The sequence below is a fragment of the Capra hircus genome (genome assembly GCF_001704415.2).
Source record: "Capra hircus breed San Clemente chromosome X unlocalized genomic scaffold, ASM170441v1, whole genome shotgun sequence".
Lineage (NCBI taxonomy): Eukaryota > Metazoa > Chordata > Mammalia > Artiodactyla > Bovidae > Capra > Capra hircus.
In genome coordinates this window covers 55,389,884-55,405,209 of record NW_017189516.1, presented here as the reverse complement: position 1 = coordinate 55,405,209, position 15,326 = coordinate 55,389,884, and the positions used below count along the sequence as shown (strand labels likewise).

Here is a 15,326-nt window from a genome sequence, read left to right as displayed (position 1 = left end):
CTTACCTTTTGTGTTGATAAGAGTTTCAGGAGATTTTGCATCATTCTTCTCTTCCTGTTACAGAGAGGGCAGCATCCTTACAAATGGAGGCTTCCCTTATAAAAGGATGACTTCTTATAAAAGGATAACTTTTTCATATAAAAGGATGACTTCTGCTCACCTTTTAGAGCTTTTCCTGTATTTGCTGTTTATTAAAAATAGCTCAAAATAATCAGTATACCAGAGAAGCATGTGTGGGGCTGTGTATTTTGCCTCCCCTCAGCTCAGTTGTCTGGGGGCTGTGTTGCAGCAAACTGTGATGTCGTAAACAGTATTGCACTTGGTCTTGTGGTCCAGGTCAAGTTTTCCTTAGCTCGAATGCTCAGTTTTCTGTTTCTCTGTCTCCTTCCTTCTCTCCCTCTCCTTGCCTTAGCCCCCTTCTCGGTCCTCTTCTGCCCCAGCTTGTCTCTTGCCTCTCTCCCTCCACCTACATAACCTCCTCCATAGTCCTCTCTCACGCTCTCTTTTCTAGCTCTCTTATTTCCACTTCTTTCTATCTAGGGATAATGTCTAACAACAGGCATCTCATATGTTTAAGTACCTGTTTTATTAATAGCAACCATTTTAATCTAAATGGAGATTTCTGATTGCAAAAATCTTCATTCCTAAAAGCTCTCCAGGAGCAGTAAGCTTTGAATTTCTTGATAAGGGACACTGTAGTGATAATACCAACAGGGGTAGGAATAATGATAATAACAGCAAGTATGTTTGATTCTTCTGCTTATGGCTAAGAATTTTCTGAGTTTTCACCACTTACCACATGTTTTCCTGGGGAAGTGGTTCTCAGAGTTTAGTCTCTGGATCCTTGGAGATGCCAAGGGCTCTTCAGGAACCCATGAGGTCAGAGCTGTTTTCACAGTGATGCTAAGAAGCCTCTTGCGTTTTTCATTTGCTCTGATTACATGGAAGCATTGGTAGGCAAAGCTGTTGCCTCCTCAGCCTGAATCAAGGTGAATGGCCAATATAGTCTTCATTGTCAGCATGCTCAGTTAAAATTTTTTTTAAGTCAATGTTATTTTAGAAAGCCTCTGATGAAGCAATAAGTTTTATTAAATCTTGACCCTTGAGTGCATGTTCTTTAAGTGTTCTGGGTAACAAAATTGAGAAGTACTCATAAAATACTTTTGTGCACTTGAGTTACCAACTAAATTAGTCATATTTTTCATGGACCACCCTTTTTATTTGAAAGAACAACTGTTAAGTAAACTGTGGTTATTCAGACTTGGGCTTTGGGGAGAAATTTTCTTGAAGGCAGACAGTAATTTCAAGCAAAACACCATATCAGTCCATTGGAGAAAGTTGACCAGTAGCTAAACTGGATGGATGGTCCTTCTGGAGGGGCAGGTGTTCCCAGGGGCCTTTTTGCTTTGAATATTGATGAATGTTTGAATAGCAGAGCTAAAATACCATTTTCTAAGGTTTATCTACAACAGAGTATGCATTAGAAAAGTAGAGACCAGATATTGAAAGCCATATCCAAGCTAACACTCTATAATACATGACTTACGGCCTCATGTTATATTTTATAGTGCTTTAAACTTTCAGGTACTTTTATATATATACATTTTTATCCAATCCTCACACAACCCTGTGAGTATCTAATGTAATTTAAAGATATGGAAATTGGGTCTCAAAGAAGGTAATTCTATGAATGTGCTTTATATTTCCCTGCCCTTTCATCTATTATCCATGAGGGCCTGAAATAAGTCAGAACAAATGGAGAGGAGATAGAATCTATATAATTTGGCAACTAACTAGGGGCAAAAAAAAATGTAGATGAAGGCAGTTTTCTGAAATATCTTCCTTGGGCACCTGGGAGGGTACCATTGCCTGAGAAAATAAAAATAGGAAAGGAAAAGATTCAGTCCACAAATATTTCCTAAAAGTCTTTTCATTGGCTCTGCTGTAATCTGCTCTGGGGGCTTCTTAGGATGTATAGACTGTGCTGTTAAGATCTCTGTACAGGAAGATACAGCATAAATGCCAGTAACTCTGATTCAAGGGGAAATGCACTAAGTGCCTTAAGAAAGGCATAGTTCAGGTCCACTAGCTATTCACAGGGAAGGAATTACTTCCGGGCCTAGGGGTAATTTTATGGAAGAGGAAGCATTTGAAACGAGTCTTACAGAATGGTAGAATTTGGATGTGCAGAGGTGGTTGTAAGGAGATGAGGAAACTTCAATTACAGGAAAATAGAGGGGGGACCGTGGAAGGAGGGTATAGAGGTATGTAGAGGTTGATGAGAACACAGCTTGTGTGTAGGTGGATAATGAGACATCATTGGCAACAATTACTCCAACTAGGGCTTCCCTGGTAGCTCAGGTGGTAAAGAATCCACCTGCAATGTGAGAGACCTGGGTTTAGTCCCTGGGTTGGGAAGATCCCTGGAGAAGGAAATGGCAACCCACTCCAGTACTCTTGCCTGGAGAACCCCATGGACCTCTGTCCATGAATGTAGCCTGGCAGGCTACAGTCCAGAGGGTCGCAAAGAGTCAGATATGACTGGGCAGCTAACACAAGCACGCACACACATTCCAGTGAACTATGGGGAATGGTGACTGCTGCATACATCATTTCCATTTTGGATTTAGTTCCTTTTCAAAAAAGACATTTGCCAAACACATGTCTTTTTAGGTACGACTTAGTTATTTCTTTACACAAAAGTTCATTTTTCGTTGACTAGGGTGAGGACTTCAAGTTCCAATAACATAATTGCTCTTCCCAGATCTTCATTTATGGCTTTAGAGAGGGTTCTGCAAAATATTTTACTATGTTCTTATTTTTTACACCCGTGGTGGCTTGTCTTGAAATAAAGCTGCAATTATTAGATAACTTTTAGTCACACTTAGAAATTCCATCAATCCTTTAAATTGCATTTTCATCTGAACTGCATCCCTGTGTCTATCTTCAAATAGCTTAGCTTTATCCTTCGGGTCTTTCTTCTCCTTTGGTATTAGTATTGGTTATCATTCACTGCAGAATTTATCTGACATGGATATTTATTACTGTTTTTCCCCTAGATAAGTCAGATAAGTATGATTCACGTGATGTTGAAAGACTACAGCAAGATGATAACTGGATTGAAAGTTACTTGGCTTGGAGGCATAATGTCGTAGATGAAACGCTGAAGATGCTTGATGAGAGTTTTCAGTGGAGGAAAGAAATGGCTGTCAATGGTAAGCTGTTCAATTTAACCTTGACTGTGTACTGTATCCCTCCCCTGCATAAATGTTACTATTTTACATGTATTGAATAGCATATTTGGAAATATTCTTGGCAGTCATCATAAATATCAGGGTACGAGGTTTTATAAAGACCCAGTAACACTTTGAGAGAAGCATCTTATAAATAAGTCTTAAAAGTAGCATTATTCACAAGGAAATCAGATTGCCAAGGAGCCAAATCACACTCACGTTATTCACTAACAGCACAGTCTCCTATTCTGTAGTTTTTTGGTTTAGAACCTTAATTAAACTAGCAGCTCAGCATCTTTACCACCAAGCCTGGAGAAAAAGAGATACTATTTGCCTGTTTTTCTCAGTTGTTGCCTGGTGTCTGCCTCTATTCCCAGGGTTGCTTGTGTTAATAGGTGCTCCATGTGGAATTACTAGATGAATAGGAATCCCCAAAATGCAAGCTTATCCCCAAGGATGCCTGTAGCCGCCTCCTCTTAACATTTTGATTTTCAAGGTCTAGTTCTAGATTGAAATTGCACCCCCTTCCCTGAAAAAAAAAAAGTTTTAAATCTTAGAGGGGATTATGTAGTAGTCTTCAAGTAAATGAAGACCTCTTTTCAGGAAAGGTTACCCATTATCTCCTCCTAAAAAATTTAACAGGAAGAAACTGGCATAACTACTGGTTTCAGTTCACTCCGTTGTGTCCGACTCTTTGTGACCCCATGTACTGCAGCACTCCAGGCCTCCCTGTCCATCACCAACTCCTGTAGGAAGTCATTGAAACTACTGGTTTCAATGAGGTTTAAAGAAGGGTTTCCTGACTGTAAGGATTATAAACTCTGGAGTGACTGAGTCTGGAGATTTAATACAAAATAGTCAACAAATAAATCCAGAGCAGATAACTCTTTCTAGTCATCATATTTGGAGAAGGAATCTCTCAGAAGGAGGGTATTTAAAAAATCATTTGATTGGAAATATAAAAACTGTAGGTAATTTGAGCAGTGAGCATTTATTAACCAAGCAAGAAATGTAAACCTGATATTCCTAAATCGTTTTAAGTACAGGATAAACCTTAAACTCAACAATAGTTTTCTCTTATATAGAATTGCTAGTTTCTAGTGGCCAATAGCAGAGATATGATGAAAGAGGGGTGAGGAAAGATAAAGACATTTTTGAGAGTTCTTAGGGAAGTACTCACGAATGACACAAAAGCCTTGGCATTTGCTGCCTTGCTGTGTTGGTTCTTGACCTTGTTAGAGAGCAGGCCTCCTGCTAAAGGATCTAGCATTTTTCTTGAAGTATTTCCCACCTGTGCCGAGATTATAAATGTGTTAGCCTCTGCTGGTTATCAGACTTTGTAGAAAAATAGACTAAAACATTTTACTAGAGAAACCATAGTAATTTCTTACATCACCTCTGAAACTATGATGTAGATATTTACTGCCATGTTCTTCCAAAATTGTCCAATAATGATATTTGTTTGCAAGTCATTATGAGAAATAAAATCAGAACATGAAAATGTGTCTACATTATAATGGCTGACATGTAAAAGGAAATGGATTTTTTCCATTTTTGTCATCTCTGTCTTTATGTAGTTTTTTCCTACTTAGTAAGAAACACTTTTTTTTTTTATCATCAGAGGTACTTTCCAAATGTTTGTAAAAGCTGTATCTTTAAAAAAAAAATAACCTTATCGTTTTCTGTACCAGAACTACTATATAATAGTAATCTGTATGTTCTAAGTATTCTCTTTAAAAGACCTCTGAGTTAGAATTACTCATTAAAGTTTGTCACCTTTTAGACCTGACCGAAGCCTCCATTCCCAGGTGGCTATTGGAAATTGGTGGCATTTATCTCCATGGTTATGACAAAGAAGGCAACAAGTTGTGTGAGTATATTTAATATATGTACTAGCTTTTCGGGATTTTGAGATGTCATCCATCTCAACTGAATTGATAATAGGCAGAACTTTCTGCGTATGAACCACATGTCAGGTTTCCTCCAGTGGGAGTGGTTGGGGCCAGGTGGACCAAGCATCAGGTACTTAGTAGTTGAATGTTCCATATAATAAAGCAGGCTGTAAAGGCCCAAATGCCACATCCCATCACACAGCCAAAATGATGTAACTCAGAGTCATTTTCTTCTTTCTAATTTACTGATATTAAAATTCAACCCAGTATCTTGATGGAGAATGTTTCTGACAGTCACTGAGGATGGCTTCTCAAGTTACCCACAGTCTTCTCCCCTTACTTCTTCCTAAATCGGTGTGAGAGTGAGGCGATCATCAGCCTGCTGTCCCAAGGTCTCCCTTGTCAGTCCTCTTTCCCCTTTGTCTAAAATGCAGCTCGGTTGGCACCAAGGCTGGGGCTCAGTGGCCGCGTCAGAGCCCCCATCCTGAGCAGTCAGCCTGCCAAAGTAGTGTGCTGCACGCTCCGTGCCCACCTCGCACGCCCAGGCGGCGGCCTGTGATCAGCTCCTGTGTCACCGCCCTCAGAGCGTTTTCCTCCCAGTGCCGACTCCTCCTGCTCAAGCTTTCTTTCCCATTTTTCTTCTTCCACATGGTGTCTCACATGTATTTCCCAGGCTCTGTTCCTCTTCTGGCCTCTTTTCCTTTCCAGCTGATGCAGCCTCCTTGGGTGATGTCAAGTACCTGGGCTCCTTCAGCCCCTGGGGACAGCGGTGACCCCAGGCTGTCCCCCAGCCACGCACCGGATCGATGGTTGGCCGCCTTCAACACAACTCAGTGCACTGCACACATCCCACCACCTTCCCTGTACTGCCCAGCTCAGGTCCACCAGCCATTGACTCTTCCCTGGACAGAGCTTCACTTGAGCCCCTCCTGATTTCCGCAGCACTTCCTCACTTCAGTCCCAACCCATCCCTACCCCAGGCCCTTCCCAGGAAGCAGCCTGCTGGGCCTCCCTCTCTGCCTCTTGCAGTCTCCCCTCTGTGCTGCTGCCCAGAGATGTTTGAAATAGGAAAATCAAAGCACCTTAGCATTTAACGCAGAGTCCTTCGAGCCCAGCTCTGTCTCTCTGTTCAGCTACTCCTCCCACTGCTCGTCACATTTTTGTCCTAGCTACCGCCACTCTCAACACTCGCCATGCTCTGCCCCCATGCACGACACCTGTTTTTGCCACCATTGTGCTTCTGTCTGGGCTTTTCTTCTGGATAAAATGTTTTTCTAGTGCTTTCTTTATTGTTAAGCACAGGGTAAAGTACTTGTAGGTTATTAGCAAATATTCCTTGTTCACCTGTATTTTCTTTCTTCCCTTGCTTACTAAGGGGGAAAGTGTATTTTCTAAGGGGGGGAATACCTTTCTGTGACTCTTTAAGATTCACAAGTATACACTGTTTCTCATTTAAAAGAAGGAAGAGATGGTTTTAATCTGAGAAACAAAATGAAATATAAATTTAAAAATGTCAAGGGAAATGAATAATATATGCATAAAATAATATTAAAATGCTATAAATATTTTTTCTTCTTTTTATCTTATGTTCTGCTTAAAGTCTGGATCAGGGTGAAGTACCATATAAAAGACCATAAGACCATATTGGACAAAAAGAAGCTTATTGCATTCTGGTTGGAACGGTATGCTAAGAGAGAAAATGGGAAGCCTGTTACAGTGATGTTTGACCTGTCAGAGACTGGACTAAATAGCATAGTAAGAATTTTTCATTAATTCTGAATCATTGTTTTATCACGACGTCATCCTCCTCTCCTGTCCTTCCTATCACCAGCCACTCAACCAAAGAAACCTATAAAATTAAGCTAATCAGGTCAGGTCATGTTTGGAATTTATTCCCCCTGCCCGGAATTGTGATTGAAGTCAAACATGGAATAGGATTTGCAAAAAACTAAACATATTTGGCATTGAAACTGTATGTTTTCTAGAAATGTTCCTTACCTGATAGGCAGGATATTGGGTGTCAAGGCTGGCAGGGTAATGAGTAGGTGTGGTAACAGTGAACTTTTCTGTCAAAGCCAGTGTCCTCTATAGCACCTCCCCTGTGCCTGGCACAGAGGAGTGCACTCCGAAAACGTGGAGCACAGCAGTGTAGCTCTCCAGCATACCATTGCCTGTTTGGCAGTGACAGGATGTTTGCTTGCGTTTTTGCATATCCAGCACTTTGTGATTTTGTTGGGGTTTCTTGTTTGCTCGTTTAAATGCGCTTTCTGTTTGATTTGGTTAGTTTTCAAACCTGGTTTTCTTCAGATGATTCTTGCCAATCTTAAAAAAATAAAGAAAACTTACCAGTCTTCCATTGGAGCCCTTAGTGCTGACTGCAAACCCTTTAGCAGTGATGGGGATTTGTTGTCTGTTTATTAGAGCTGTTGTCTCTAACACTCAAACCTGAGCTAATGCTGTGGCAGTGAAGGGGCGTTTGGGGACCCGCCTGCATCAGTGTTGAAATCTTTTTGAAAATCCAGTTGGCAAAGTATGTTAATATCTTTCAAGTGTTCGTATTCATACTCTTTGCCTGGTAATTAACTTGTGGAAACCTATTCTAAAGAAATAAACCTTGGTACAAAAAGTAAACCTTTGTGCATCAGAATTTTTTTTCAGAGTGTCATTTAAAATGGTGAAAAATTAGAAAAATTGTAAATGTCAACACAGTGAAGTGGTGAATTATGGTATATCTAATTGATGGCATATGTGTAGCTATGTACAATGGTGTTTATAAAGAATTCTTAGTAATACTGGAAAATAGCTTTTTATTTTTAGATGATAGAGGCGACAAAATTATATTGTAGTGATACCCTCACCCCAAAAAGGGAAACTTTAGACATTTAAAAAAAAAAAAGCTAGATAGAGTTTTTTTAGGCAGTAGGCCCACATTTTTTTTCATCTTTCTGTATCTCTGAGTCATTTGCCCTTGGTTCATTTTTCAATCTAGTTTCCATGTCAGTGAGTTCTAGATTACAGAGTAAATCATTTTATATCTCAAATCTAAACCAAAATGCCTAGATAAATAAATATTCCATGAAATAAATTATAATTCTGTTATCCTTTATGTATGATACTATTCTAATAATTAGTATTTAAATTAACCCAGAATCATAAAAAAAAGTTAATGTTTTTTTATTAACAAATACAGGGGCAGAGAGTTGAGCTGTCTGATAATTTTTCAAGCTACTTATATTTTATTTCATTATCTTTAATTTATAAATAAGATTTATTTGCATTACTTAGTACTTAAATCATTAATGTTTTCAAGTACTAGAATCTTACTGAATTATGTTTATATAATGTTTATATATTTTTATGTTTATACATAATAATGTTTATATATATATAATTATATATAATCCTCACAATTCACAAAAGATTTAAGTTGGCCTCTAAAGCTGTATACAGAATGGTAAGTCAAAAATTTTTTACAATTATTTATTAGAGTTAGGCCACCAGTTTGGCTTTAAGCTTGCCTGAAAGAAATGGAAACATTTAAAATTACTTAGTGGACATACTTTAAAACCTGTGTCTTAAGAGAAGTGCATCCATTCCTGATACTTGAACTAGAAGAAAAGTCTTTCATGGGTCTTCAAAGGGAAGACGTTTTACAGGATAATGAATAGCATCCTTGAAAATATCCTCACAGAACACGGAGCAATGGGTGTCATGAAACTTTTTTATGTAGTACCTACCAATATATGTATACCAGTGGCATCCTATTAAATCGACTTGAATTAGCAGTAATTTGGAATTTTATAAGCCAGGTGATTCAGTTAAATAAAAGGTATTTATTTTATTTAATACATTTTATTTATTTTATTTAATACCTTGGAAATAAAAGGTATTTCCAACAAGAATATTGGACAAGGACTTTTTAGGCAAAGTCTGGGGGCCACAGATCATGTACTAGGTAATTAAATATATAAATTTTGAGGTATTCCCTTTGATTCTTACTTTACTACAGATGATTAAACCCTGTGTACAGTAGATATAATGACTAGTTATAAAAGTATTATTATATGCTAGGGTTTATTCCATAATAAATACTTAAAATACTTAAGGATGCTTATTTTCAGTTTATGGGAGTTAAAAGATGCTATAACTCGCATGCTAGGAATAACTTTATAGACTCAGATCTCTAGGACAGCTCACCTTTTAGTAATTGATGCTTTTAAGTTTACCTGGTTGTATTTTTCATCCTACAGTCCTTACAAGATAGTTGATGAGTAAGTCATCCCATGGCCAGTGGAAACATACGAAATGAAATGATCCATGTAGATAGTATCCCTGATAACCTAATTTCATGTTGCTGTGTTCAGTGCAGTAGAACTAACAGTCAGCTATATCTCCCAGAAATTGAAGTCAATGAACAGTAGTTAAATATAAACTAAAAAAATTCTTGATTCCTACACAAGAGGAACAAAGGTTGAAGTAGATCCAGCAAACTGGTATGATCAGATTAACTGTTGTGTGAAAGATTAATAAAATATATGTTATTGACTATTATGAGGTATAGAAATTAGGTTTAAAAAAGAGATGTCAGAATTTATATACATATATGTTGCCATTCCCAGTAGTCAGGCTGTAGCCTGTGTATTTGTTCTAATAATTATTTAATTGTTCAACAGATGTTTAGAATTTTTCTATGAGAGTTCCTTTTTAGGTCCATTTTATAAAGCCACATTACCTTAGCAGCCTGAAGTATCTAACCAGTTTGAGGTAACATGAATAATGTGTAAGCATTTAATTTAACTCAATTTTTTTAACTTTTTATTTTGTGTTGGGGCATAGCCAATTAACAAACAATGTTGTGATAGTTTCAAGTGAACAGCAAAGGGACTCAGCCATATATTTAATTCAGTTTTAAGATTGATTATTTTGAGTATCTTAATGACTTAAAACCAAATTCTGGGAATATAGATACTTATTTTATGAGCTATTTTTAAAGAATTTAATAATTACCTCATTTTTATTTAATTGAGCACCCTTAGAAATACGCAATTTAAAATTTTCTAATGTGGCCATTTAAAGATTTAAATGTATATTCTTTATTTTAGGACATGGACTTTGTACGCTTTATCATCAACTGCTTTAAGGTTTATTACCCCAAATACCTCTGTAAGTAAATTTCTTGTTTATAAAAATATAGTGAAACCATAGACAATGACAATTGTGAGCTTTGTATTATTATAGCCTTTAAAACCTGAGATGTTACATTTTGGTGAAGAGCTTTAAATGTGTTAGTAGAAGTTTAAGTGCATATCCTAGTAGGTACAGGAGAAATTGTTCATAAACAATCACTGTTCTTTATAGTTTTAAGAGTATAAGTTGTAATCTGTGTTTTTATCATCCTGTAACACACACATACACAAACATAGAGAGACATAAAAACATATATATATTTCTAAGATTGTACCATTTTAATATTTTCAACTGAGAAATTAATTTTAAGTATTATTTGGAGCTTTTTACATGCAAGACACAGATGAGCAGTGTTGATAAGGTGTGATAAGCAACTCAAACATAAAATGCTCTGTTTCTATCAATTTGATATTTTTAAATTGTTACTAAGAAAACATTTGACTAGTTGGCATTTAGATTTTGTTTTTTAATTGTGAGTCTTCTGTTAGTTACCTAAATGAAGCACTCCTACATGTTATGTATTCATGTTTGATTGATTAAATTTATATGATGGTTTCCCCCTGGAGAATCAAGATGCCATCCCACATAGATAGCCAAAAACTTTTAACCCGTGTGGGATGAAAGTAAAGAGACAGGAGAGATGCAACAGGGATATCAGAAAATGGAAACTGAGGTCTGGTTGGACACACCCCTGGCAAATTCCACAGTTGGGGTCTTTGGGGACTTGTAACTCAGGTGATACTAAAGCATGAAATCCCTAAGTCATTGTATTTTTTTTTTTAAGATCAAGCCTTTTTTTCCATGGGTTTTTTAAATTATTTATTTTAATTGGAGGCTGATAACTTTACAATATTGTAGTAATTTTTGCCGACATGCTTTCACGTTAGTGTTAATGTGGAGTAAAGAGCATACAGAAAGCATGATGGTTATCAAGGATCAGTGCCACTCATAGCCCTGTGCTCTCGTGTCTTCAGAGAGAGTATTCATGAACATTTTTAGGTAAAAGGAATGTTTGGTTTGGGGAACCTGTAGGATCTGCTGTTCCTTCTGATTTCTTCCTGGATCTGGCATGTACCCTGATTCATTAAGACTTGCTGAATGGTGCCAGTCATTGATCAGTAGGGAAATACTACCCCATATTATTAGGTTTTCTTTCTTTTATGTACGAAATGAAAGAAAAATCTCTACTTGTTTATTGAAATATCCAAAGCAGTTTGTGAAGAGCCATTTTGAAGAGCACAGATATTATTACTGCTTTATAAAATACATCTAAGATTCTTTTGAGGAAACTGTTAATAAATTCATGGGTCTATATGAAGATGAATTGAACACTGTCATTCCAAATAACTATATAATGTATATATTCTAGCTTCATAATGCTTTGCAGACATTGAATTTTACAGAATCTTAGATTACTTATGCTTTAAAATTTGTCATGAAATGTAACTCTTATTTCTTAAACTATTGAATCCAGATCTTTTGAGGCAGATCTCAGATGAAGACTGAGGTATTAAGCACCAGGGTACCTCTTTTCCATGTACCTTCTTCCCTACATGTACTTTACTTGTCCTACATTAATTATTCTAGGAGGTTCCCTGTTCAGAGAAGAATGAAATTGTTTTTTGATTCATCTGAAATAGAATGAATTTTATATCAAAAGTCCCCTTTGTGAGTTCTGATTCTTTGTCACAATTGTTAATAGAGCTGTTTAATATCTTCATCTAAGTATACAACTAATATTTCTGTGTACTTTGGAATTATTGGCTTCCTAGGGCTGATAATATTAAGAAAAGTTGAAACAAGTTTTGTTTCTTAAAACATGACTTACTAAAAATGAGGACAACTGTCAAGGGTGGGTTTAATGATATAATCTCTATAAAATTGTAATTGAAACCATAAATTAGACATTGAAATCATTTTAAAGCTCAGTGGACTTTAGCACTAATACCACATGCCACATCCATAGTCTCCACTTACCCACTTAACTATTTTTTGTACTTTTCTGCAAAAAATAAAAGCTATAATGAATAAAGGAACAGGCTATTTGCCAGCGGGCAGTGATAGTGCATTTTTCATTACACATAAGCCGTCCTCCTAGGTGAACCCCTCACCATTGTGACAAGTTAGTTTACTTCTAGCACTACTCACACTGCATGGGATTAAAACTGAGTCACATATCTCAACTTCTAGTTCCATTTATATCACTAGTTTTTTTCTTGGTCAGGTATAAGTGGTACTACTATTGAGGGACTGAGCTACAATCAATGATTTTTTTTTCCCATCTTTCAGCAAAAATGGTGATCTTCGATATGCCTTGGATAATGAACGGTGAGTATATTACTTATACTTCCCTAACAGAAAATATCTGATTCCTTTTTTTTCTTCCCAATTTAGCAATATTTCTATACTTGTTTTTTAAAAAATGTTTGTATTATGCTTGGTGTATACTTTTAACAGGCTGGAGCTGGAATAGTCAAAGGCTGCTCTTAGGCAAACTGGGCTAACATTCTGTTCCCGGGCTCTGGGGACACCCTTTAGTCATGCCTAAAAACAGTTTTTAAATATTGAACCATTCAGGTAAAACTAGCCAGAAGCCTCAGTTTGTCACCTTTAGATGAGATATATCACAGAATGCAGGCCTTGGCTAGGTTTTCTCCTGGGCTTCAAAAGTTGAGCAAGAAAATGGGATGAATCTAATACTTACCCAAATCTCTATTGTCACGTGATCCTTCTGACAGTCATGATATGTTCTTTGACAAAACAAAGTTTAAACCATTGAAAAACATTCTTTACCAGCTTCAGTGTGGTTGTAAATTTAATGTTATTTTTAGAATGTGCATTTTCATCTGTGTTTGCCAAAGTCAGTTGTTACATAGAAAGCAGTACAGAAAAGCAATGAAATAAAAACGTGGTTCTTTGAAAAGTTCAACAAAATTAACAAAACTTTAGTTAAACTGATGAATGAAAAAAAAAAAACCACTCAAATTATTAAAGTCAGGAATAAAAGAAGAGACATCACTGTAGACCTTAGAGAAACTTAAAGGCTTGTAAGGGAATATTGTGAATAATTGCATACCAAGAAATTAGGTAACCTTGATGAAATGGACAAATTCCTAGAAAGACACAAACTATGAAAATGGATTCAAGATTCTGAATAAGTATAACAAAAGAACTTGAATTATTAATTTAAAAGATCATAAAAAATAGCCGAGACCCAAAATGGCTTCCCTAGTTGTTGTTCTTCAGCCACTAAGTCGTGTCCAACTCTTTGTGACCCCATAGACTGCAGCATGCCAGCCTTCCCTGTCCTTTGACTATCTCCCAGAGTTTGCTCAAACTCAAGTCCATTGAGTTGATGATGCCATCCAACCATCTCATCCTCTGTCACCCCTTTCTCCTGCCCTCAATCTTTCCCACCATCAAGGCCTTTTCCAGTGAGTTGACTTTTCCCATCAGATGGCCAAAACATTGGAGCTTCACTTTCAGCATCAGTCCTTCCAGTGAATATTCAGGGTTGATTTCCTTCAGAATGGACTGGTTGGATCTCCTTGCAGTCCAAGGGACTCTCAGGAGTCTTCTCCTGTGTCACAATTCAAAAGCATCAATTCTTCAGCGCTCAGCCTTCTTTATAGTCCAGCATTCACATCCATACATGACTACTAGAAAAACCATAGCCTTGACTAGACGGACCTGTGTTGGCAAAGTAATGTCTCTCCTTTTCAATATGCTGAATAGGTTTGTTATAGCTTTCTTTCCAAGGAGCAGTGTCTTAATTTCATGGCTGCAGTCACCATCCACAGTGATTTTGGAGCCCAAGAAAATAAAATCTGTCGCTGCTTCCACTTTATCTCTTTCTGTTTGCCATGAAGTGATGGGACAGATTCTATGGTCTTAGCTTTTTAAATATTGAGTTTTTGTTTGTGTACTTAGAAAACAAGTCTTTTATTTGGCAGAGTATATAATTTTGAATTAGTCAAATATAACCATTTGGATGTTGAGTTTTAAGCCAGCTTTTTCACTTTGTTCTTTCACCCTCATCAAGAGGCTTTTTAGTTCCTCTTTGCTTTCTGCCATAAGGGTGGTATCATCTGTATATCTGAGGTTGTTGCTGTTTCTCCCAGTAATCTTGATTCCAACTTGTGATTCATCCAGCCCAGCATTTCGCATGATGCACTCTGCATATAAATTAAATAAGTAGGGTGACAATATACATTCTTGTTATACTCCTTTCCCAATTTGAAGCAGTCTGTTGTTTTCATGTCTGGTTCTAACTACCACTTCTTAACCCACTTACAGGTTTCTCAGGAGGGAGGTGACGTGATCTGGTATTCTCATCTCTTTAAGAATTTACCACAATTTGATTTGATCCACACAAAGGCTTTAGCATAGTCAGTGAAGCAGAAGTAGATGTTTTCCTGGGATTCTCTTGCTTTTTCTGTGATCAGTGGATGTTGGCAATTTGATCTCTGGTTCCCTTGCCATTTGTAAACCCAGCTTGTGCATCTGGAAGTTCTAGGTTTACGTACTGCTGAATCCTAGCTGGAAGGGTTTTGAGCATAACCTTACTAGCATATGAAATGAGCACAGTTGTATGGTAGTTTGAACATTCTTTGGTATTGCCTTTCTTTAGGATTGGAATGAAAACTGACCTTTTCCAGTCCTGTGGCCACAGCTTTATTCTTAGTAGTGCTTCCTGAGACCTACTTGACTTCACACTGTGGAAATGTCTGAGTCTAGGTGAATGACCACACCATCATGGTTATCTTGGTCTTTAACACCTTTTTTGTACACTTCATCTGTGTATTCTTGCCGCATCTTCTTAATCTCTTCTGCTTCTGTCAGGTCCTTACTGTTTTTGTCTTTTATCATGTCCATCCTTGCATGAAATGTTCCCTTAATATCCCCAGTTTTCTTGAAGAAATCTCTAGTCTTTCCCAGTTAATTGTTTTCTTCTGTTTCTTTGCACTGTCTATTTTAGAAGGCCCTCTTATCTCCTTGCTATTCTCTGGAATTC

At 37.1% G+C, this 15,326-nt stretch overlaps 1 protein-coding gene across 2 annotated transcripts in view; it reads left to right on the top strand.

Annotated features, from left to right (window-relative positions):
* MOSPD2 (motile sperm domain containing 2) overlaps nt 1–15,326 on the top strand; it is an 89,534-nt gene that overhangs the window by 16,543 nt on the left and 57,665 nt on the right. For both annotated transcript variants that reach the window (XM_005701087.3, XM_005701086.3), the window contains exons 3-7: nt 3,060–3,215; nt 5,017–5,103; nt 6,726–6,880; nt 10,228–10,288; nt 12,602–12,640. In XM_005701087.3, the coding sequence (XP_005701144.2) occupies nt 3,060–3,215; nt 5,017–5,103; nt 6,726–6,880; nt 10,228–10,288; nt 12,602–12,640 (498 nt within the window). The remainder of the gene's footprint in view (nt 1–3,059; nt 3,216–5,016; nt 5,104–6,725; nt 6,881–10,227; nt 10,289–12,601; nt 12,641–15,326) is intronic.